Source organism: Labrus bergylta, chromosome 18, assembly GCF_963930695.1.
Source record: "Labrus bergylta chromosome 18, fLabBer1.1, whole genome shotgun sequence".
Classification (NCBI taxonomy): Eukaryota; Metazoa; Chordata; class Actinopteri; order Labriformes; family Labridae; genus Labrus; species Labrus bergylta.
In genome coordinates this window covers 17,822,906-17,847,217 of record NC_089212.1, presented here as the reverse complement: position 1 = coordinate 17,847,217, position 24,312 = coordinate 17,822,906, and the positions used below count along the sequence as shown (strand labels likewise).

Below are 24,312 nucleotides of genomic sequence, written 5' to 3'. Positions count from 1 at the left end.
TGTAGCGATATTCATGCACACCCTTTATTTGTTGCACTTGAGCTCTGACTCTTCCGACTTTTCTTATCCTGACCTCCTCTGCCTCCAGATCTGCTCGATTGATCATCTGTTTCCTAACAAAAACACAGAAAATGTCACTTTGAATTAATTGTCTTCCAACACAGGGCACATAGAGGGAGGCTAAGAGGGAGGTCTTTTTTTTTTTCAAGCCTCTGTGAGCAGAAAACTAGATGATACATGCCTGAGTGAAAGCAGCAGCGGTGTAAACACTTGTCCAGATCTCAGAGATCTTGTGTCGCTTTGTGTTACTGCAGGTCGAGGCTGATGAGGTCGTAGCAGGTTGTGCATTGCCGACATTAGCGGCATGTTTTTTTAAAGCTGCAGCCACATGGAGAACATCAGAAACCTGGTGAGATACACAGAAAACACACAAGATAGACTCCATAAGCTTTGTGACGGGCATTTTAAACACAGACTCATCAAGTGACTGAATCCTAGAAATCACAGGAAAATGTTGTATGTTCTTATCAACTAATGTGTACAAACATTGTTACGTTTGAGGACATGGAGACATTGATTTACATCTGTTACCTGTAGAAACCTGCTGTGCATCCTCAGCAGCTCATCCACACATTTCTTTTCCTTCAGTTTGGTGATGAGCTTCTGATGCCACGGATCCTGTTTGGGCTTCACCTGCAGGACAAAACAAGTCAATATTTACTGTCCTCCCAACTCCAAAAACTAAAGTTCTGCTTTAACATCTTGGAACAAAAAAATAGATAGGAGGCATTTTTTTGAAAACAGGTAGGATACAAAGTGATGTAAACAAATAGAGAACTTGGCTTCTTTTAAAACTAAAGTTTTAAATACAAAAAAAGAGTTGTTGTAACCAACAATGACTAGGCGTCTTCACCCTCCAACACACACTGACAAGGTGATTAGATGAAGGCATTAGCCCAGGGAGCTTTTTAGACCATGAAGTCCTACACTCTTGCCAAAAACAGTCGAAGTACAATGTCTGTTTTTGTTTTCCAAGAACTGGAATAGTTCATAGAAACAGGGCTGACAAAAACATTATAAGCTGTTTTTGGTAAACTCTGTTACTTTCTGATCAACTATAAGCCATCTGTCTGCCAGGAACTTCAAAATAAAATACATTATTCTGAAACCCTTTTCATCCTTCAGTTTATGTTCTCTAACCTGTATGAAGGGAGTCCAGTTGGCGTCCTTCTTCAGAGCCTGGCTTGGACTCTTCCTCCCCCACTGGCTCTGTTTGAAATCCGTACCGTCATACTGCGGGAACGTTTTCATCTCTTCTTGTTGTCTGAAAATCTCTCTGAACTCCCTCCATACCTGCTCAGACGGATGCAACCATTCAGTGTGATTGATGCCATTTAAACGCACAGGCATAGATACTGCTGGGTTTTGTTCATAACTCTGATCAGTGCTTCGTTGGAGACATTACCGTGCTGAATAACTCCATCTCGTCTGCAGTGGTCCTGAGTTTCCAAGTGTCATAAGACAGGTGGAAGTTATCGAGCAAAGCCTGCAGCTCAGGTGTAAACTCCTCCCGGGGAACAGTGTGCACGGGAACAGCCTGACCTGAGACACCTGCGGTTGATGTCAAGATGTGATAAACGGGTTTTACTTCTGTCTTACAAGTCTGGATTTTAAAACAGTAGCTTGTGTTGATGCATCTTAACATTACTGTTTGTTCTATTAAAGTCACAGCAATCACTAATCTATAAAAAAGAGGGTTGTGAATGGAAATGGATTTTTGCTGGTTCATGTAACTTCTGGCCATGAACTGTGTGGCGCTATCTTGACTTTGGAGACAAGAGCTGACAGCAAAATCTCCCCACGAGCTTCTTTAAGTAGCTGTTGATCATATTACATGATTTTGAGTTTACCCAGTACCCCTAAAAATGTAGGTTTTAAAGTGTCAATTTGTAATTACATTATTTTGTACATAGTTCTGACTTTTCCTCACGAATTATGATCAGATAAAGATTTCAAGTCCAGCCTGATTTCAGCCAGCCTGAAACTAAAAGACATAATTCCATATAATTGTTTGGATAAAATCAGAAGACAAATATGTTGATTGTAGACTCTCTACATTTTTTCAAAAGATATTTTTAGGCCATTTTTGCCTTAATTGGATAGGACAGCTGAAGAGCGATAGGAAATGTTGGGGGGAGAGAGTGTGGCATGACATGCAGCAAAGGCCCGAGGTTGGATTCGAACCCACAGCCGCTACAACGAGGACTATAGCCTCAGTACAGGCTATAGTGCTGGCATAACCATTACCAGCACCTCGGCTCTCTACATTTTAATGACTCCTCTACCCTCTGGGCAAATGTTAAATGTTTAAGTCCAGATACTAAAAGCAGCAGACAGAAGTTTTTATTGTTATAATCTTTGATTATTTAAATTGAAATCCTCTGACATTTGTCTGCAGATGTACATTTAAAGGCTCTCACCATCAGATTGTTGAGTCTTTTGTGAAGTTTCCTCAAAACCTTTGCTTCGGAGTTCTGTACTTTTTCTTTCACATGCAGGTATATAGTGCAGCACCTGTAAAAGAGGGATTTTTAGACTTACTTTACTTTTACTTATACCTTTGAAAGTATGAACAGTATTGCACATCATCTGAATAGAATACAAAGATGGCAATAATGAAATACATGGCAATTAAAAGGGAATCAAGCTTTTAAACGTAACACCATCACAAACAGATGCGTTGAAACAGCCTATAAATGTTTACCCTGAGGAAGTTGTGAACAGGCTGAACAGAGTGCAGGTGGCAGACGAGCCATCGGAGGTGAATGAGCACATCATCCTGAGTGAGAAGGTTGGCTGTATCTCCTCTGGTGGTCAGGATCTTCTCTCTGCTCACAGACAGTCTGCGAGCTCGCTGAACAGAGTCGTTGTACTCACTTGTCAGATACGACATTTGATCCTGAGGATGAAGAAGTACGGTGAGATATGGGGAAGACGAATCGGCTGGAGAGTAGGGTTCAGGAACTAGAAAGTTATAAAAAATGTTGACATGTTTGTTTTTTTCTCTTTCTCGATCTTTGCAAAATAAAGAAATACACTCCTTTACTGTGTTAAAAATATACCTTATTGGATTTTAATAAGTATTAAGATTATTAAGGTCTCCCTAAACATTTTAGTTCCAGAGGTGTTCTGTGCAACTCTTTTAATGTTTGTACACATACTCTTTTTAAAGTACAGGTATGTAGAAAAAGCCCTGAATTTATTCTCCTCATACAGTAAATATTCTCAACAGGTCCCTTATTCATTCCTTTTTCAAAGAGCAAAAACAATTGAGTAGTTAAAATATATTTTAATTATGGTGTAATCATAATTTCTTGCCACTTGTGGGTATATATACTCTTATCTTGTGATAGTAAAATGTGATTTTGAAAGGGAGTCTCATTTGTTTTGATGAGATATCAAAAATGAGATATCAGAGATTTTGTTGACCAAAAATATCGAGAGAATAACCAACATGTTAACAAACTGTGCAATAATTGTAAGCTTGCTTTCTAACTCAACAAAATGAATAAATAAGCGTTTTTTTTTCATCTTTAGCACTGAGGTCATTTTCCTTCTAATCTCTTTATATTTCCTCCTTTACGCCCCTGGAGTTGTAGAAAATAAAATGCAAGACGGATTAGTCACCGGGGAAAAAAACGTCCTGTTGTTATGTCTTTTGATGTTTTGCCAGAATGAGGCTCAGGATGTCACCTTGTAATGAGGATAAAGCTTCTCAATGACGCTGGTGTGGCGGCAGAATCTCTTCCATCTCAGCATGAGCAGATATTTGATCTGAGCCAAGTGATATGATCTCTCCGTGTAGAACTGTGGACAAATACACAAAAAGAAAATGACCTTTCTTTGCTTTCTTTATTCTTTCTGCTGCGTTAATTCTATTCATTATGATCTTTTTTCCCGTCAGTGTTTGCACAGTCCTCACCTGGTGCAGAAGCAGAGGCAGACTGTCAGCAGTGTACTCTGATTTCAGGCAACTCTCCAGCTCTCTCTGCATGACGTCAGCCGAAGAGAGAACAGGTAACGCTTCAGCCACCTGTAGCCAGGAGGAAAGTGGTGCTAATAAATGAAAATGACCCCATAGATATCTTTTCCAAGAGCTGGAACATTATTTTTAATTAAATAGAAACAGAATATTTGTGTAGCCTTCAGAAAGTTACATACATACAATTTAAATGTTAATTTCAGCCATACCTGAAGTCCTCTTCCTAGAGTATGTTCCCTCTCCACTCGGAAGAAGGAAACATCCTTTGGAGGTAGAACAGAACTGAAACAAAGCAAGGAATGATTTGAAACATGTTTTGGCATAACAGCATTTAAAGCAAGACAATGCTTAACTTATTACGAAAAAATAATAAATCTAAAGATTAAATCTAAAGACAAAAAATGCCCAATTGCTGTACAAAGTCATTTGGGGGTCCTGCAAATACTATATGGTCCATGGTAATGATTATTAGCCTTAACCATGGTAGATAATATTAGCCAATACATGTTGTTATTTCAATGATTCCTTGCTTTGCTTTTTTTAAGTAAAATAATCAAAAAACTGTTTTTCACAAGTTAAATAACTTTTTTGCCGTGAACAACTAATTTGATTTTTTTTCAGTCAGGTTTTAGACCAGATCGTAATAAACAATGGTTTTGGCAATAGGCTACTATTTTGTAACCATAAAGTCTAAGCAATAAACAAAAGTAAAGTTTTTTAGTGACTAGGTACTGATACGGTATGCTAATTTACAATGTACTGATATTACTGTCATTTTGTACTGTCCTAAATATAGAGAAATTGTTTCTTGGTTGTTTTCTTTTATATTAATACCATTAAAACCCTTTTGAACTAAATTGCACTCTAAATATTGTTAACGGTGTGCCAACATAGCACTTAAGCATGCAAATAAGAATGAACCAGGCTGGTTTTATTTTGTTGTAACATTTTGGACAATGGTGGACATCCATAAAAGTTATGATGTTACAAAATGAATCAGTACACGTCTTAAAAACTCAGGGCAAAATGCCAAAATTCACAGCCAGCTGCGCAATTCCAAGGTGACCATATCAAGGTGACCATAAAAATAAATTACCTGGTTATGAAATAATAAAAAAAAACCAATCACATTAAATAACATGCTCCTTAAACAAAATAAACAAAATAGTTTATTTACTGCATAATACACACACATTGTGTATTTTGTTATTTTGGCGGTTTATTAAGTTATTGAGAGGCAGAACAGGGTGAAGAGGGACAGAAACTGAGAGGATAGATAGGCGAACTGGTGGATGTACAGAAGAAATGTATAAAGCTATTTTTTACACAACATATAATAAATCCTTAAAAACAATATTGTCTTAACTTATAGCTCATTTGAAAATATACCGATATATCTCAAAATCTCAATATATTCCCCAGCCCTCATATCTCAAAAACTCTGCCCTAATACAAAGTAAACGAAGCTTCCATACCTTCCACACCTGTAGGGCGCTGCCCCTCTGGAAAATCCACTCTCTTCAATCTCTGCTTTAAGTGCTGAGATTTGCTGTGATAGTTCTGCCTCCATCTGCTGCATTTTAACAGAGGATGAGACTTTGTACCTCTCAGACATGGCATACCTTCTCTGTATACAGTCATACGTTCAGAAAGACAGAAATCCAAATATTGAAAGAATAGATTTCCCTAAATCCTGTCAAATGTCTGCTTCCACTTCCTGACTTGTTGTGGTGTGACCATGGAAACAAGCAGCCAAGCAGTGGCTACATTTAACCTGCAGGGGGCACCAATGTTACACTGCAGTCCTTTTGCTAGAATGATGATGTCAGTGCTGTTGGCTTTTTTATTTACCTACTACAATTTCAACGGTAAATACGAATTTCAAACAATAACAGTATGTCGGTTTAAAACTGAGCAAAGTGCAACAGCTATTAAGCTGCAAGTACCTCAGCAGTCACACATTCATACACAAATGTTAGTGCGTCCATTCCTCTTGGAAACAGAGTGTGATTGGCTCTTCGCTCAAAATGTTATTCTCCAATAGAAAATCAGCTCCACTATCACTGCAGAGTCAATTCTGCAGTCGTGTGCAATTCCTCTAGGGACAGAAATAAAACAAAGGTAAATAAAAAGAGAAGTCCAGAATTTCAGTGGTTCTTTAAGCTTTATTTACATGCACCATCTCTGATACAACCAAGATAGGAATAGGATTTACAACTGGCAATGACAACTTTATGTCTCTCTTTTTTCTGTTTTGTAGGAGCAATAGGAGTAGATGGAGCTGGAACATTGGCAGTGGATGTTACTCAAAATTAATGCGTAATAATTAGGCTTTAAGTGAGTATGTTTTTTTGTTTTTTTTGGATGAATCATCCTCATGAAGGTACTATAGGGATATTATCATCTTTGTGCATGATGTATCTAGTAAAATCAAACATGTAATAAAATTGTCCAGTTCATTTTAAACAGGGCAGAATATTTCGATTCTCTAAATAACTCTAATGGTAAGTGCTAGTTCAGGCACCATTTTCAGTGCAGTGTTGTCCTAATCAATAAGGAATGGGCAGGTCAAAATGTCAAACAGGCCATTACAACAAAAGTGCCTTTAGAAAGCTCAGCCACACGACATATGGTTAAAGCGTAACATATGTTCATGTGGATAAGGAAATAAATACATGTCAAGATTGCAAACAAAAGAGAAATTCAGTGGAAAAAATTACCAGCTGATAAAAATGTAAACTTAAAAAAAAAAAAAAAAAAAAATCATCCTGCTGTTCCTACAAAAACTGTGCTGATGTTTTTTGCCCTTATAGCACAGGCCTCTTATATTTATACACTGTATATCCTCTTATTTCCACTATAAATGCAGAAATATTTTGGCAATATTTAAAATAGTGGGTTTTTTTCTTTCTTAAATGGCAAAGATGGCTCTAAGATACTACACGACCTCCTCTCACAGGGTTGGAAACACTTAGATTTTTTCCAGCACCTGCTCTAGTGCTGATAACAAGGGGGAGGCTAGTCATGCTGCTCTGTCTGTAGCCACTCCCTGCTATCTTCTTATTCATAGCACCAAGAACTCCTTCAAATTAACAAACACCAAAATATCGTAGTAGAGTGCTGTGGACTCTGTATGGGTGGTTAATTTAATCCAAATAGTCTTAAGTGTTTGCTAAATGATGTCATCTATAGCTAAACAATGTCGCTTCCTGCTCAACATGGTTTTTAAATCTCTATACCGAGCTGTACTTCCAATATTGCAGTAAGTAGGAGAGAAAGAGGAGGAGGAGGAGGAGGAGGAGGAGGGGGGGAGATGGTGAAAAGGGATCTGCAGCAGAAACACCATATTATCAAGACTTCAGTAATGCACCTCTTTAGAAGGAATATTCACAGTAATGTCACTAAAATCACAGGGTAAAATTTACTAAATGAAAATAAAACATTACATACAAAAACCACAATGTAGATCAGTTCACATCTTGATAACATTTTAACCTCTACAGATTGATATTTGGTGTGTGTGTGACTCTGTGCATCATGGGAAAAAAAAGCTTTTCATTAACACTTGATTTTTTTCAAACGTTTAGTCCATTCAGGCTACGTCTTTCAAAGAAACTTTGAAAAATAAAAAGCATGTCAAGTATCCTCCACTGGAACGTAATAATGTAACATTCTCTGCAGCTTATTTCTGTAAACAGGCCGTCAGTCACAACAGGCTGACAGCTGGTTTGGCAAAAATGTTGTTGTAGGTATGAAAGGGTGTGAAAGAGGAGAGAAAGCAGGGTGGAAACATAATTCATCTTCAGTTTCATATATCACTTAGTGATACTGTTTGAGTGATTCCCTGAGACTAACACGAGTTGATGCTTTTCATATATTTAAACAAAATGTCCTGTATTTCCATTCCAGTCAATACTGTTGTTCACACCGCCTAGGCATTGATCTTTTGAAAGATTTTTTTCTCCTCTTTGAAGACACCATTGTGTGTCTTTGACACTTGAATACAGTACCAAACTTAATGCCTCACATAAGAAATAACAGAAAAAATACTACATGAATACACGTTAACATATTTTCCCTCTAGTTGCACAATGCAGGACAATGAACTCCAATTTACACCCCACCCCTTTTTTTCATACCACAGCTCTGACAGAGCTTCTCAGCTTGGGACCCAGCTGTGAGGGGAGGTCTGTTTTGAGCTGGAAAAGCTTCCTGAATTCCTGTTGCCGTTCTGGGCAGAGGTGAGGCGGGAGTCAAAGCTGAGGTCCAGGCAATCTGCGTCCATCAGTTCATTGCGGATGATGGAGTCCATGTCACACTCCAGACTGCCGTTGAACACGTCGAGGTCCAGATCAGCGGGAAAGCGGTCCTGGCCGGACAAGCCAGAGCCAAGCTGCATAGAGGTGTTCTTGCTGGGAGACTTCAGGAGCGGTTGCTTGGCATCGCGGTGTCCAGCGTCGGTGTCAGAGGTTGACAAGCCAGCTTGCCAACCAGGCACTGAAGAGCTTTGGCCCTGACCAGCACCAGTGTGGTTCACCAACATGTGGTCTTTGCGGAGCAGCATGGCGTTTCGTCTGGAGTTCTGCAGGGCGATGGCGGTGCTAGCCTGCGACATCAGTGGGTCAGACTGGGTGAGCATGACGTTGCTGTGGCCGTGGGAGTCCAGGCTGAGAAGATCCTGCAGGGTCTGGTGGTCACTGAAGTGAGAGATGCAGGAGAAGGTGGTCTGCTTGTTCTCCTGGATGGTCTGCATTGGTGATTGGCGCAGGCTTGTGATGGACGGCGGGCTAAAAAGAGGGTTAGGCCCATAGCTGCCAGAGGGGCTACCCAGACTGCTTCCTGAGCAGCTGAAGGTAAACACTGAGCTCCCCTGACCGTTGGCTCCGTTGTCTTCCTCTCCAGGAGGAGGCTGCTGGGACGCTGTCAGGCTGATATTGTCTAAAAGGTCGTCCATTAGGTTGTCAGAGAGCCCGTCGTTGAGGTTCATGGTACCTGCCAGGTCTGAGAGGCCCGTGGGACCTGTGGACGGGGACATGCTGCTGGGACTGGAGTACAGCATTGGGGAGAGGGGTGAATCATCATCAGGCACCTCGTCCAGTTCGAGGTTGGCCAGGATTGGGGACAGACGGCCGCTGAGTGTGCTGGCATTGGAATTGGTCCGGGAGCGGAAGTCTGTCCAGGCGTCTAGCTCGTCGCTGCTGCGTGAGGTCGGACTTCCTGTCCATTTGGAGAGGCTGGATGTGCTCTCTGAGCTGCCGTCTTGAGCTGCCTGCAGCGAGGCTTTCTTCTTGGTGGCACGTCCTCGGGCTCCTTTGATGTACTTGCTGTTATCCATCGATACAGCGCGTCTTCTGGGAGCTTTGCCTCCTTTCCCACCTTCCGGGTTGACCATCCACCAGGAGCTTTTCCCCGTTCCTTCATTCTGGACCTTCACAAAACGACTATGGAGGGACAGATTGTGTCGGATGGAGTTCTGCAATGAAACAAAAGAGAGCAATCAATAAATGGTTTTATGCCTACAAATACTTGGCCATTAGAGCTGATTAGTATAATTAAATATGCTTCTGTGAAAGATTATCTGCATAGGCAAATATTTCAAAAATGAGGGAACGAACAGAATATCCAATTTCATAGTTGCTTTTGCTATACTCTCGCAACAATCAACAACACTAGCACTGCAGTGTTTTTTAATAGACGCTTCTTCTTTTTTGCACCTCACACTGTGACCTATTTCTGGCTGCTCAGAAAGGTCTACAGGATTTCCCTGGAGATGTTCCCAACCATGTACAAAATTAAACAGCTGGAGTCTGCGCGACTGGCCTTCAGTAAGTCACCCTGCTGTAACACAAGGAGAAAACTGCAGTTATCTCTGCAGCCCAAAGGAAAGCTTCACCGGGAGAGGGTCCAGCATAATTCTCTTAAGCTTGAATTAACTTGAGTAAACTTGAGTTTCCATTTAAATCCATCTATCCGAAGATTAAACTAAACAAACGCTAAAACAAGCTAAACACAGTACATCTACAGTAAGTACATCTGCTCACATGTGTGCACGTCCTACACAGTATGAATCCTATAAAGGCAGCTGTAAATAAGGTTGCTTTGTGGTGACAGAGATCACAAATGAGCATCGGTCACTGTTCTTGTCTGAAGGCAACGAGTCAATGGAATGACCCGCTGAGATCAAACTTCTAGCAAAGCCCTTGCGTCAAGCCAATTAAGGGATTAGGCCAAACACAACCAAACACTTTCATCACTTACAACAACCAAACACATGTGACTCTAAGAACAAAAAAAATTCAGGTAGCCTACACATTTTTTTATGCTCATTACCACACAACACAAATAAAATTTAACTGTTATACTATTTTGCTAATAAAACAGACAATGAATGGCTCCAATATCCACTTATTGAATACAGCACCAGAGTGACATTTTGCGCACAACCTCCCTTCATCAGGCTTTTGCTAATCACTCAGAATTAAGCAATGATCTCCTAATAAGGTTAAAGTTCTGACTTTAAAAAAATAAGGTTATGTGTTGCTGTATTTTAGATTATTTTAAGTAAAATCCCACAAAAAGTTTGAAACTGCGGTAGTGTGTTAGTTCATCTGTCAGGACATAAGCACTTCTCTACACTGTAGCCCAATTATTTTCTTCTGAATACAAAATCTTTATAAAAGGTGAATTCAAATATATATAAATATGTTTATAATATTACATAGAGGCCTGGGAAAGACATATTGTAGAGAGTTAGAGGAGAAAAGAAATACCACTCTCAAGACTCTACAATACGAAGCTACGGCCAGCAGCCAGTTAGCAAGCTGCTTGCTAACAGTTATCCAGGATCTGTCCAAAGGTAACAACCAGTTGCTTACCAAAACCTTGAAAGCTCACAAATCAAAAAGGGACATTTTGTTTAGTAATCTACAGATTCTACACAAAAATGCTAATAAAAAATAGCATGTGTGAAAAGAAAAGGCCAGGCTGGGGGTTTCGCTGTTTGCAAATACTTATAATATAAAAACAGGTAATTAATATAGTCAGTTTAAAAAAAAAAAAAAAAGCTGTTATTTACTACAATAGCAGTGTACGTGTAGATTTTAGTAATTCTATTAAAAGTAACAAAAGAATATTGATACCTCAAGTCCTTAGAGAACATATTAAGTTAGCAGTAGCCGGTTAGCTGTTGCTCACTAACAATAATTCACACTTTTTCAGAACTCAGTAGGTAACAAAATCTGATACCAGTGCCTTTTTAATCTGGGAAAGCATTTTAATAATGTTTTTTTTATTCAAAAATTGTAAATTTAATTTAGGGGCAGGGCCAATCGTTTTTGTTTCCGGTTGCCCAATGTTTTACTAATAGGCAAAGCTAAGTAGCTTTTTGTCAGCAGTGTCAAATTATTTATTTAAAAACATTATCAAATATTTAGCCAGTTTTACAAAAAAACCTCAGTAATCTCCTACAGCAGCTTACTCGATAGTTTGGTTATTTAAAAAAATTGTGAAAGTTAATTTGTTTGGGACTTTTTAATAGCATCAAGTCATTAAGCATTAGTGAGTATTGACAGTGTAAGGATTGTGTATTACACTTAACTGAAAAGTAACTACAGTGCCCATTACTGTTACAAAATAACATGTGACCCAGTGCAAAAGTTTTGTTCCTATTCCACACAGAAATAAACAATCATATCAGCTCTTGCTACACAGATGATTCTTGTTAGTAGGACAGACTGTTAGTTTTGGTCTTTTTGTTGATAATGAGAAAAGTAATGTATCGCCAACCTTAACCTGTAACCTGATCTTTTACTCACCCTGCCTCAAAGTGGCTTCAACCAACACTTCGCTTTTCTCATTGGGTGTAATATTGTCCATCGCCATTAGCAAAGTCAATAAAAAAAAATAGATTAATATTGGATTGTTTGATAAAGAGTGCAAAAAGGAAGAGAAGTGCTCAAAATGTCACAGGTATACAGATGTTCCGCCAAAGCAACCTAAACTGTCCCATGTTTGATACGGCCTATTTTCAGCAGAATGAGTGATAAGTTGTATTTAATGACATTAGAAAAAGAGCATGTTTATAGGTGTACTTAAGGGATAGTACTGCCACACATAATGTCTGATAAAACACTTCTCATGTGGGGCTGAACAGCAGTACTTTATAAATGCTGAAATGTACTGACTTCATCTTTAAAGACATGAGAGGGTTGACACAATAAAGTAACACCTGTCCTGCTCAGTCCAATGAAATCCAATACCACAGCTCTGCAATAAATAAATGAACCTTTGTGAGGCTTGCACTCTGGATGAGCCTGTCAGAGAGGTTTTTAATCAATGCTATAGTCAACAATGAGACCATAAATTGTTGTCTTAGTGTATTGGATTGTGTAATGGTACAGCACACGGGCAAACCAGCAGTTTCACTTTGTAAATTACACTGAACTGTACAATAATGATGTTTAAAACATTAGAAAAAGGCCCAAGGATAAAATTGGCCCCTCTTTCATTAAACAAAGCGCGACTGGTTAATTGCACAGATGTGTTTATTACAGAGTTTTTTTTTATATGTCTTCCTTGTATTTCAAGCTATTTCAAGTTTGCTGTGGTATTAAGTAAATACTTATCCTGGGCTATATGTGCAAAACACAACATTCCTGTTATATTCTGGGTGACAAAACAAACAGTGTATAAGTGCTTAGCTGACACAACCAGGCATGCTGGTTAAAAAAAAAAAAATCGAGTGGACATTATTTGTATCCGAAGAGCTTCAGAGATGATGTAAATTCTCTGAATGCTGCTCAGGTAGATCCAGCAGGAGCCATACAGCTATCAAAGATAAATCACAAAGAGCTACTCCTGTCTGCCCCTCCCCCACGCAGCCATAGCAGCGCTGCAGCAGCAGCACCCTTTGAGCAAAGCCTCGTTCTGAGCGGAGGACTGGAGTGATGCCAGTTTAGCCAGAGCCGGATCCAAAGAGAAACACTGAGCTTCTCTCTCTCTCACACACACACACACACACACACACATACACACACACACTGCCACACATTGACCTACATAATTTATAGTCAGCTGATTGATTCTTGTGCCCGAGCCACTTGAAAAAAAGACAGGGTGGCACACAGCAGGGCCGAGCTGAGTCGCTGGTCATCTCTACTGGAGCTGTTTGGATTCACAACAAGAGAGGATATCTAACCTCAGGTTGGAGCTACACATAGATTGTTGTTATGGAATCTGGTTTTATACTGGTTAGCGACTGTATTGGGAAGTGTGACAGGTCTGGATTTACAACCTGTAAAGCAATAACGTAGGACTGACGAGGGTATTGGTCTTATATACATTTAGCAAAATGAATAGCTTTGGATGCAAGAAGAGGGTTATACAGACTGCCCAAGTGAGGAATCCAAAATATTGTGCTGCATTACTGCTTTTATGCCGATACCTTACATTTGTTGCACACAGTACCTCTTACCGTTGACCAAATTTTAACTCATTGTTGAATGTCACACAGCTACAAAAGCATCTCCTCAGAAATGCATATGTCAGCAATTCAGAAACCCTTAGTTTAACCCTTTCTTCTGCATGCCACTATTTGCCTGCAGCCCCTGACTGCATCTGGTGGCGAACAAGCACACAAACATGAATGAAAACCGACCGCCACTAATCTGAAGCATCACGTAACCAGCTGATTCTGTGCATGCTAATCAGCTATTAGTGTCAATTAGTTTCCCAACACACTGTCCGTATTTCTTACTACAATTACCATCATTATGTTAAGATTTAAAACACTGTCTTGACTGTAATTTCTTCATGAAGAAACTCCTGGAATCAGCCTGAATCACACATCCACAGTTGTGCAGGATTACAAACCTATTTCCAGAGTTTTTCTACCCCCACCATCTAAATCCTGCAAAGCTCAAAGCTTTCATCAGACTTGATTCCATGACAGATGAATTGGTTTTCCAGGCCGGACTAATCCTTAAAATCAAACAGAAGCAGGGCCCCACTGAAGCTTGTAAGAAGCCCCTCAGCTGCTGCTGCAGCATGAGCAGTTAGTCTGAAAGTGAAATACACTTTGCATCGCCTGCTTTGAGTCTCGACTCTCATACACTGTTTTTACAGCATACTAGAGCTTACTCTGCCTCTTTTTCTTCTTCTTTCAATTTGATGCATACATTATTACAGCCCGGAAATGTGACAACAACTTGGGACATTTGTCATTTAAGACCATGTGCTTGCCAGACAGCCACACAACACCAAATTCCCTTTTGGTTAACCCTTCTCTAACATCTAGATATATGCCTTATGAACATAATTAATGCACATGAATAAAATGACACCTGAATATGCCTTGGAATAAGACTAAAATAATTACAAATGCCTTAAAATCAACCTAAAAACTATGTGGCTTTTAATAAACCAAAACAATGATAATGACAAAATAATGTACCTACACCTATCTTGCAATACACACAAGAACTAACTAAGCAAACAAATCATTCAGATAATGAACCTTATACTGAATAATGAGACTCAAATATGCCCTATAATGTGTTTCAAACACCAAAATATGCATCATAAACCTAATACTCAACATCCACACCAAAATATGTCAAATTGTGCCTTAGCATATACCTAAATATATATATATATACCTTCAAATACACAACGGGACTCAAAATTCCTCATAGTAACCCAAATTTATAATGATGAGACCCAAATAATGAACCTTAAACTATAACCTAAAATAAATAAATGCATTTACTCTGGCGGTGTCTTCTTTTAACTCAACCTGAATGTGTACCCTCCTCCATCCCCTCCATTAAAAGATTAAGTATGTGAGTTTGCATGTGTTTTTACATGACCACAGTATGGTCTTTGTTTTGATGACAGCAGCAGCATGTTACCGCTCACCTTCCAGCCAGCAGAGCTGTTGCTGTCGCCTTTGTCCTTGAAATATGGCACAGACCTCACCATCCAGTCATAGATTTGGGACAAGGTCAGCCTCTTCTCGGGGGAGCTCTCGATGGCTTGGGTAATGAGGTCTGCATAGGAGTAATTGCCCCAGGCGTTCCTGCGGGCGGAGGACTTCCTCAGCTGCTGGGAGGCAGAGCCACCCAGAGCCGCTGTGGGGATCTGTGCCGAGGAAGGCGAACCGTCGGCGGCCTCCTCCAGGCTGGGACCCCGCTGGACCTCCACGGGCTGGGAGATGGAGCTGCTGCTCGCCTCCCGGGGTGCAAAACCACTACCACCGCTGGATTTTTGCGCGTCCCCGCTCTCAGTGCTGCCCCCCTCATCATCCTCTTCTTCAGGGATTACGTCAGTGTCATTTGTCCCGGGTTTGCCCGCACCAGACTCCGGACGGGGCAGCGGCCAAGTGCAGGACCGCGGCCGCTTCTGAGGCTCGAAATCCGGATCTATCTCAACGTTTAAGGGGGGCTCGTTGCCATCGAGTGGAGCCTCAGCCATGTTCCTCGCAATATCTCGGTCGCTGCACAAAGGGTTATAAAATCACTCAGGTCGCATTCCATCAATGTTGTGTGCAGGCTACAGAGGCAGTTTATTTACTATGCACAGTATGCAAATGCCCAGCCTGCAGCCCAGTCCCAGCACGTGTCCGTTCTTCTATCCTCCAGCAAGGCGTCTATCCGCAGCACACAGATCCGATCGGGGCTGACCAGCGTTAACAAAACATTGCCTTTTCTCCTGCACAGCCCACACCCTGGTCAACATGCATTGCAATTTCGCGAAATGTGGAGTTAAATGGAGGAAGAGCCAGTCTTCTTAGAGGAATCCAAACGGCGTTCCTTCACAAGCGCCCGCGTCCTGCACCGCGATCCTGCGTCGTGCATGCCAAAGAACATGTAAATTACTACACCATAATGTCACCACATCAGCTTTATCTCTCCGCACACAGCTGCCATCTTGACCATTTCCTTTCCCAAGTTTTTTTTTTTTATCATCCGTGCAGAGAGCTGCCAGTCGCCTGCTGTCCAGATACCATCCAAGGCGGAGATTGCTTTCTCAAGGCCCTGCAGCTCGTCCTTTTCTTCTTTAAAAAAAAAAAAAACCACGGAGCTACGCGAGACTCAAATACCTCGTCCTAGAATGAAAAAAGCACCGATGCATTCTCGCGGAACATCTCTGGCATTTAACAGGCCAGCACGGTGTCCTCCGTGAGGCCAGCTGCCTGCAAACACACTTCATTCAATCTGCTGCTGCTGCTGTGCTTCGCGCAAACGCTGCGAGTCCAAGAAGAGGAAAAAAAAATCCACACGATCCTGCCCCCTGGACTGCACTGAAATTAAAGTGACAGTGTGGGGATGTCTGCAGGCCGGTGACATCACCGTGTTCACAGAACAGTCTCTTGCACTACAAAATACTACTACGACTGTAATGTGATTTATTGATAAAGGAGAATCAGTAGCATTTATATGCATTTTGTGCACTTTGACTGTAAGTTGTCGTAAGAGGAAATTTGCGGCCATAAAACATAACCAGTATTTAAGACGTATCAAGAACATGTTTTTTTCAATTGTTAAAATAGCCTTTTTCCAGCCTGTTTTAACCAAAGTAATTGATCCTATATAATAAGTCGTTATACTTAACGCTCTAAAATAAAATAATCAGAAAATACTTTAATTTATATCTTGCTTATTTGGCAATTTCTTGCTTCACTGATATTGTGTAATATATATATATATATATATATACCTCTCTCTTAGACCTAATTCCAACAACATGTCCCCTTTCTTTTACATGACATCCTAATTTCTTAACACAGAGGACTTATCTCTTTACTCTTCCTGTTAGATCTAAGTGTGGCATTTGACACAACTGAGCATCACATCCTGCTATGGACACTGGAACACTTAATTGGATTCCTTAATTAAAGGAATCGCATTAACTTAGTTTAAATCCTATTTATCAGATCAATTGTACACATTAATGATTAGCCCTGTATGCAATGCCAAAGTTATTCGTGGAGTTCCACAAGGCTCAGTGCTTGAACCTTTTCCATTCATCTTATATATGCATCCTCTGAAGGAAATATTAAAAAGTTAGACACAGTCAAATGTATTATTGTTGTTATGTAGATGATGGGGTGGCTGAAAGGTTGAGGGTTCGATCCCCAGCTGAGCAACATGTCCGACGTGTCCTTGGGCAAGACACTTAACCCTGCATTGCTCCTGCTGCTTCAGTGGCTGTGTATGAATGGATTAGTGTTGTACTTACTCTCTGATGTACGTCGCTTTGGATAAAAGTGTCTGCTAAGTGAATTGTAACATTGTAAAATTATACTCAGTTATACGTATAAATAAACCAATAGGAAACCAACAAGTTAACTGTAATATGGGACGACAGTAGCTCAGTTTTGGGCAGCAGTAGTGCAGTCTGTAGGGACTTGGGTTGGGGAACAGAGGGTCGCCGATTCATGTCCCAGCACGGAACTAGTCTGGAGTTGCAAGATTGCTTCCTGAGCACTGCCTAAGAGCCCTTGAGCAAAGCACCTCTGCACTAGCTCCCTAGAAGTCTAGAATAAACTATAAAATCCTTACTTTGACCTACAAACCGCTTAAAGGCCACTCTCATATCTTAAATAGTTCAAAGTTCCCTATTACCCCTCTGTAATATTGCACTCCCAGAATGCTGGCTTACAAGTGGTACTCTAAGTCTCAAAAAGTAGTAAGGGAGATAGAGGCTGCAATTATGAGTTCCTTTTCCTCAGGAATCATTGGGTCTCTATGTAATATGAAGGGACCTTAATGTCTTCCGTGGTAACAACGAAAACTCAACATGGTACTGAATATTGAAGTTTAATGAATAGCTTAAGTTTACTGTTTAAAAAAACAGTAAATGAATGTGTCAAAAAAGTCAATTGCTGACTCCCATCAAAGTCTGTACACTTCATTTTCTGACTTACATTTTTTTTGTAGCTACAAATAGAAACAGTTCCCAACCTTAGTATGATCTGATACAGAATTTTCATTCTGCAGTTAAACACAAGAAATGAAGGGTTTAAAAGGCTGATTCTCATGATTTGTTGTTGTTGTTTTTGGGACTAAACATTTTCATGTTCAGTCGTTTCTTAAATAAAGAATGAACGCATTTAATACTAATTCATACAGACAAAAAAACAAAAACGTTTGGAAAATGTACATAACCACAAACTTTTTTTGGTGGCTCTTACATTTATTCAGGGGTTGGAATTGGAATTGAGGATTTGTATTTGACTTTGGTATTTGTAAAATCTTGGCCACCACATCGGCTTCAACAAATAAAGAAGCTTTTCCAAGGATTTCCTGAAGTGTGAAAAGAGATTTACAGGAAATGTGAATGAAACACTGACTGATAACATAATTACAATAATACTAAATGTTTTGTTGTAAAATAAATCAGCTGACTGCTAATGTTTTAACGTTTACTGTCAAAAATAAAGATTTCTACTGGACCTTCTGCCAAATAAAACCCAAAAATGAACAAAACAAAACACCTACAGCTGTCCTTTTATACCAATAAAACTCTTTTTACATGTACAGCTGATTAAAGTTTTTTTTAGTACTTGTAATTACCCGGTGCCTCCTTTGATTTTGAAGGCAAGAGTGTAAAGCTTAGTAATTAAATAAAGAATATATCAATCAAATATATCGTTCTGTGCATTTTTTTGCATGCTCTTGATGCACATTGCTTGTAGTGTGAGTTTGACACCCTGCCTTGTTGTTTTTTTTTTTAGAAGGACTTTGAAAATGAGGTATAAATGCAGCGGCGTGTGGCAGTTTACCCAAAACAAACAGTACTTGTCCCATACAAATAGCTATTCATTAAAAGAAAAAGGACAATTTTGACCTCAGAAAAAAATAATATCTTCATGAATGTAGACAGACTCATAAGATTATAGCACCACCTGGAAGCCCTGTGATACATTTGTTTGCCCTTTTCCATCCAACAGATAAAAAAGTAACAAATGCAGTATTGTCCAGTTCGCAGCATCCATCAGGAATGGAAAAAAAAAACTGCTTTCACTTTGTGAACCACTGTTGCACCATTGTATTGAAGCATGTATGAGAATCATGAATAACTCGTTGAGATATGTTTTTTACATTTGATAAAACAGTACGTAGCTCAAAGATTAAAATGTAAAATCTTCAAAACAAGTCCTTAAGGAATCCATTTCTTCAAGTTGTGCATCTCTTCTGCACAGATTTAAACAGGCAAATATAGTTGGACCACTATATGATTAAAAGCAATATGACACCTTAAAAATTATCCATAAAGTGCAATGTCACAATAAAGTCATAAAAGGCGTTAAGATTTCAATAAATATTCTCTGTACAGTTTCTGCACACGTACTGTGAAGGAGTTCCATAATGGGAGTATTGTTCAGTCTGTGTGAGTTTGGCAGAGCAGAGAACAGTTTATGGAGGTTGTGTTAAATGGTGGAGTTTTCTGAATGTTACGCCTGTGGTTTGGTGCTTCTGTCTCCTTCGAGCCAGTACTCCTCAGTCTGCATCTCTGTGAGTCGAGACACTGTCCTCTGGAAGGCAAATCGTTCCTCTTCTCCGCTGAATATCGACAGACCGCTGGCGTCTTCCTGTTGACCCACCAGGTATTAGAATTTTTTTTAATTCACACCTTTAATAAAACTATTCTTTATGTTTATAGCTGTTTTCACACATGCACTGAACATTTCTCTGGAAGTTTTTGGGTGAGCTGCATGTGTGACCCCAAACAGCCTAGCTTTTCATCCCCGGACTATACCGGGAATTTTCCCTAAAAAAATGTCTGCATTAAATTGGGGAGAGACAATGTGTGAACGCAGTAGGTGATATTCAGGACAATTAGCCCTGAGCGAGTGGGCGTGGCTGATGACATTTGTTCCATGCGACCAGTGCAATCTTCGTCCCCTTCTTGCTCACCAGTGTTCTTTACCACTCAGATTCCAGACAGATTCTGTCGGTATGTCTGCCATTTCGGATTTCTGCAGCGTTGTTTTTACATTTTTACGTACCATAATTTGACTTAATTCTTAAAGTTCTTGAAAATATATTCAGAGATATAGATTTGTTTATTATACATTATAAAACAATTCAAAAATTAATGTTCACAGTGTGCTGGTTTAAGTCAGTCGGTAGAGTAGTCACCCATCATGCAGAGGCTACTGTCCTCGACACATCTGCAACAGGTTCGACTCCCGGCCCTGACCCTATGACGCATGTCTACCCCTCGCTGTCCTCCCAACATTTTTTGTCTTCCGCTGATTGATCCTATCAATAAAGGCTAAAAAAAAAGAGTCTTCAAATTCTGAAAACTTGGAGTAATGTTTCAACTATGTAACAAGAAGCTTTAAATAAGATATCAACTCTGAAAAAGTGATTTACAACTGAAAAACAGCTAAATCATTTGTGACATAATATCATACTGTAGTTTGTCAAGAAAACAACAATGTTCTGGTTAGAATGGATCATGGTGAGATGATTTTTCAGAGAACATAAAGGCTGGCTCTCTTTGTGCTTTGTGTTAAAAGCGCCACTCAACAAGAGCTCTTGCCAGCTTTCTAATCTACATTTACGAGGGAATGACACACCCAAACATGAAAAACTGGTTTAACTGTGAAAACGGAGTCTGCGCTCTCACCCTTTTCAGCCCCAGATCGTCCATCAGGATGTGGCTCTCGTCATGACTATGATCCCCGTCGTGTACAAAAATATCCTCCAGTGGATGGTCTGCAAGAATCACCACCCGCACCTGAGACATCGTAAAACATTTATGTTTGGTATTACAGTGTTAATGTGTAGTAGATATGTAGAGGATCAGTAGTGTACCTTGTGGTCGTAGAGAGCATCCACGAGCGTTATGAGCCGCCTGGCCTGAGTTTTCTTGTTCAGGGTGAGTAGAGGAATGTGTCGGATAAAGATGGTGTCAAACAGCCGGGACATCTCCAGGTAATCACTGGCCCCTAAAGGCTGGAACATTAACATCATCACAGCATTATATAACCCTATATGCACGTTTCAAGTAGTGTTGTAATATTCGAAATCGGTCTTGGTCTCGAGACCACTTTTTGAAGGTCTCGTCTCGGCAGACTCTGGATTATAAAGCAAGTCCAGTCAAGACCACCACTGATAGGCTATTTTGTGTCATCACTGTGATTAGAAGGAAAATGGCCATTTCTAAAAGAATAAATATCTTCAATTCATGCATAATGTTTTTTATCCCGGTGTCACAGTTTTTAAGTGACATGCAACCTGCACACTGGATGATCAGTGATATTTATGGTCTCTGTCTCGTCTTGGTCTCTGAGCATTCTGGTCTCGTGTATGACTTGGACTTGGTTAGTGTGGTCTTGGCTACAACATAAGTTTCCAGCCCAAACACATTTTCTGTGTTTAAAGTCCATCCAACAGCCCAAAAAACACTAAAACTCATCATTATTTCCAAAGATAATGAAGAAAAAATGAAAGCAAATCTTACATTTTAGATGCTGGGACTAAATGTGTTCAAATGTAACAATCGATGGATAGATAAACTTTACAACTGTCCCAACAGTGACAGAAATTCTTAATAGTTTCTAAATTCAGTTCCCATTTAATTTTCTTTCAATTGTGAGCATAAAAACAGTGCTAACTAACAAGAAGAGGCAAAGCAAAAATAGGACAGACTTTTGTTTTTATAAATCCATTAAAAGGTCAAATAATCTTATAATCTTATAATATATTGATGCACATAAAGAGTTTTGTAGATATTGCTAAATATTTACATTCATTTGAGAGACTTACTCTATCACACAGCTCCTCAAACGTACAGTCTGCAATGGTCCCACAGGCTTTGTTCAGACGCACTTTCCTGTTGTTAACATTCAGGACTCTTGGTCGTGTTACTGTGAAGATAATCAGAGGCATGTTTCAGAAAGCAAGTTTAGTGCAAACCCTGATTCTGTTAACCCTGAAATGAAGAAAACTCCAGTTTTCAGTTTCAGAAAGTCAGGTCACGCAAGCCCGTTCCAGAAAGAGAGGTCAATTAAGCTCTGAGTTAGTTTCTATGAAACTTAAACTTACATGCTGACTCGAGCAGCAATTTTCTACCACACCACGTCTCTCTCCTCTGCCTCAGCAGCAGAGTAACTTTTTATTCTGTAAAGTTTGTTCATACTCGTCGTGTGTCCGTATGAGGACGTAAAAGAACCTCTTTTTGTCACCTGTTGCCATGGTGAACTGTAGTATCAAGGCTCCATTAAAGATGGCTTTTTAAAGTGCTGAACTCCAAGTGAACCTACTCAGAGTTGAGAGCGAACAAACTCAAATCTGCTGCTCTGGAAGTGGAAACTCAAGAGTTTCCCACCTAAAACTCAGAGCTCAGGGTTCGACAGAGAGTAACCCTCTTTCTGAAACGGGCCCCAGGACAACAAATACACCAAATTATAAGAAAGGTAACACAGATAAATCAGCTGATCAGCCAAAGAGCTCACTTACTATCATTTTGCTTGAAGGCGAGCTCATCGAACATCTTGTCAAGTGTCGCTTCTACATCTGGCTCCCTGGAGCTGCAAGAAATGTAACATTAAAAACAAACAAAACAAAAAAAAAAAAGTCTTACAATTTGTCATGCAATGACTGCTGTTTTCACTCGAACGCTTTCTTACAGAAAGTAGAGTTTTCCAGCAGACGGTCTGTTCCTTTTGCGGTAATCTATCCCAGAGTCGAGGCGGAGAGTTTGGCAATATTTCTGCATGTAAGAGATCACATTCATTAACAACAGGTGTGACCAAAAAAAAAAAGACTTGAATCTAATTTTCTCTTAATACACATATCTCCTTTCTTACCTGCAGCACAGCAATAAAAGGGACAAAGTTCACCCTCTGCAGCCCATTTTTATACAAATCTGAGGGAAAGAAGAGTGGGCAAAGAACTGTTTGAATATATTTATTATTATTATTATTATTATAATAATAATAATAATAATAACTTAGATGTATATAGCGCCTTTCATGAAACCCAAGGACGCTTAAATTAAATATCTTAAAAATTGAAATGACAGATTGAAATGCTCATTACACTAAAAACAGACAAACTCTGATACTGATAAGTTACATAGACACATTCATTTAAAAAAAAAAAATTCCTTTCAATTCTTAATTTGTAGACTTTAAAAATAAATCCTACGTTGATATGATCAGTTGTTGAAAAAAGACCAAACACACTGAGGGTCAGCTGTGACAAAGAGACACAAAAACATGTTGAAGATGTGTAGCAACATTTGTTCCTCACCCACAGGTGGACGATTCGAAGTAGCCACAACAACAACACCTTTCAGAAACAGATTCTCAAAAAGCTGCTTCAGAATCATGGCATCAGCGATATCAGTGACCTGTAATGTGTAGAAAAAACTCATTTACCATTGATAAAGCTTTAGATCAATAATGTAAACGTCTGTTTACACATCGGTTCATTTAAACATTACAGATTACCTGAAACTCATCAAAACACAGCAGACACGCCTCTTCACTAATCTCATTGGCAACAGGAGCGATGGGGTCGTAGGATTTGGCCATTTTTCCTGCTTTCCTCTTTGGCATACTTTGTTTCAGCCGATGGATCCCTGAAGACCAACGAAACAGTGGAAATGATTCCCAATGTCGGAGAGGTTCAAGTTAGTACACATGAATACCAGTTACATGAGTTTAGAACAATAAACAAGCATGGTCACTAAATGTAGCATCACTGCTCCTCAGTTTGGAGTTTAACTGTAAAGAAATCTATGTGATGGTTTAGTTAGCGGGCTTGTGAAATGATTCCTTTTCAATTGAATAGAAACAAACAGTGACCATTAGCGACCTAATGTTCATTTTCGGTCTTCAATCTACAGTTTTATATTTACCTTTATGAAAAGATGATAATCAAGAGTAGGTAAATAAAGTCTTAAGTTTCAGAAGTCCATGCAGCATGCAGACATAACAACAGTTTTTACGGAGCCTTTTTTCATCAGATTAAACACCAATGAAGTCGGTTTACGGTGTTGTTTCTCTGTTTTTCAGCAGGATTACCACAGGGGAGACCATCAAGACCACACTAACCCAGACCAAGACATCCCCGAGACCAGAGTGCTCCAAGACCGAGACATTTAGGATAAAGACCAAGTTATGACCAAGACCAAGACCAAGGAAGGGCCAGACTGAGACAAGACCAAGACCATAAATGTCACTGAAAAACCATCCATTTGTGTGCAGGGGGGCATGTCACTCACTGAGACCGTGACACCAGGAAGGTTTGTAC

General features: G+C 39.7%; 3 protein-coding genes across 3 annotated transcripts in view; all 3 read right to left on the bottom strand.

Moving 5' to 3' along the window:
* Positions 1–226: 226 nt before the first annotated feature.
* Positions 227–4,054, bottom strand: LOC136183303 (putative uncharacterized protein C6orf183). The gene is made up of 8 exons (XM_065966654.1): positions 3,983–4,054; positions 3,754–3,867; positions 2,765–2,959; positions 2,481–2,574; positions 1,466–1,602; positions 1,201–1,353; positions 592–693; positions 227–406 (listed from the first exon to the last, which is right to left on the bottom strand). The coding sequence occupies exons 1-8, from the start codon at positions 4,052–4,054 to the stop codon at positions 227–229; spliced, it is 1,047 nt and encodes a 348-aa protein (XP_065822726.1).
* A 2,133-nt stretch (positions 4,055–6,187) lies between these two features.
* foxo3a (forkhead box O3A) lies at positions 6,188–16,701 on the bottom strand. The gene is made up of 2 exons (XM_020627634.3): positions 14,957–16,701; positions 6,188–9,515 (listed from the first exon to the last, which is right to left on the bottom strand). Exons 1-2 carry the CDS (start codon positions 15,509–15,511, stop codon positions 8,202–8,204), a joined length of 1,869 nt encoding a protein of 622 aa, XP_020483290.2. The 5' UTR covers positions 15,512–16,701; the 3' UTR covers positions 6,188–8,201.
* Positions 16,702–19,075: 2,374 nt separating this feature from the next.
* The window catches only part of afg1la (AFG1 like ATPase a), an 8,338-nt gene continuing 3,101 nt past the window's right edge, over positions 19,076–24,312 (bottom strand). The window contains exons 5-13 of the mRNA XM_020627009.3: positions 23,508–23,638; positions 23,308–23,407; positions 22,863–22,921; positions 22,683–22,765; positions 22,513–22,583; positions 21,820–21,920; positions 20,866–21,006; positions 20,678–20,788; positions 19,076–19,634 (exon numbers count right to left, since the gene is read on the bottom strand). Of these exons, the coding sequence (XP_020482665.2) occupies positions 19,497–19,634; positions 20,678–20,788; positions 20,866–21,006; positions 21,820–21,920; positions 22,513–22,583; positions 22,683–22,765; positions 22,863–22,921; positions 23,308–23,407; positions 23,508–23,638 (935 nt within the window). The 3' untranslated portion in view covers positions 19,076–19,496. The remainder of the gene's footprint in view (positions 19,635–20,677; positions 20,789–20,865; positions 21,007–21,819; positions 21,921–22,512; positions 22,584–22,682; positions 22,766–22,862; positions 22,922–23,307; positions 23,408–23,507; positions 23,639–24,312) is intronic.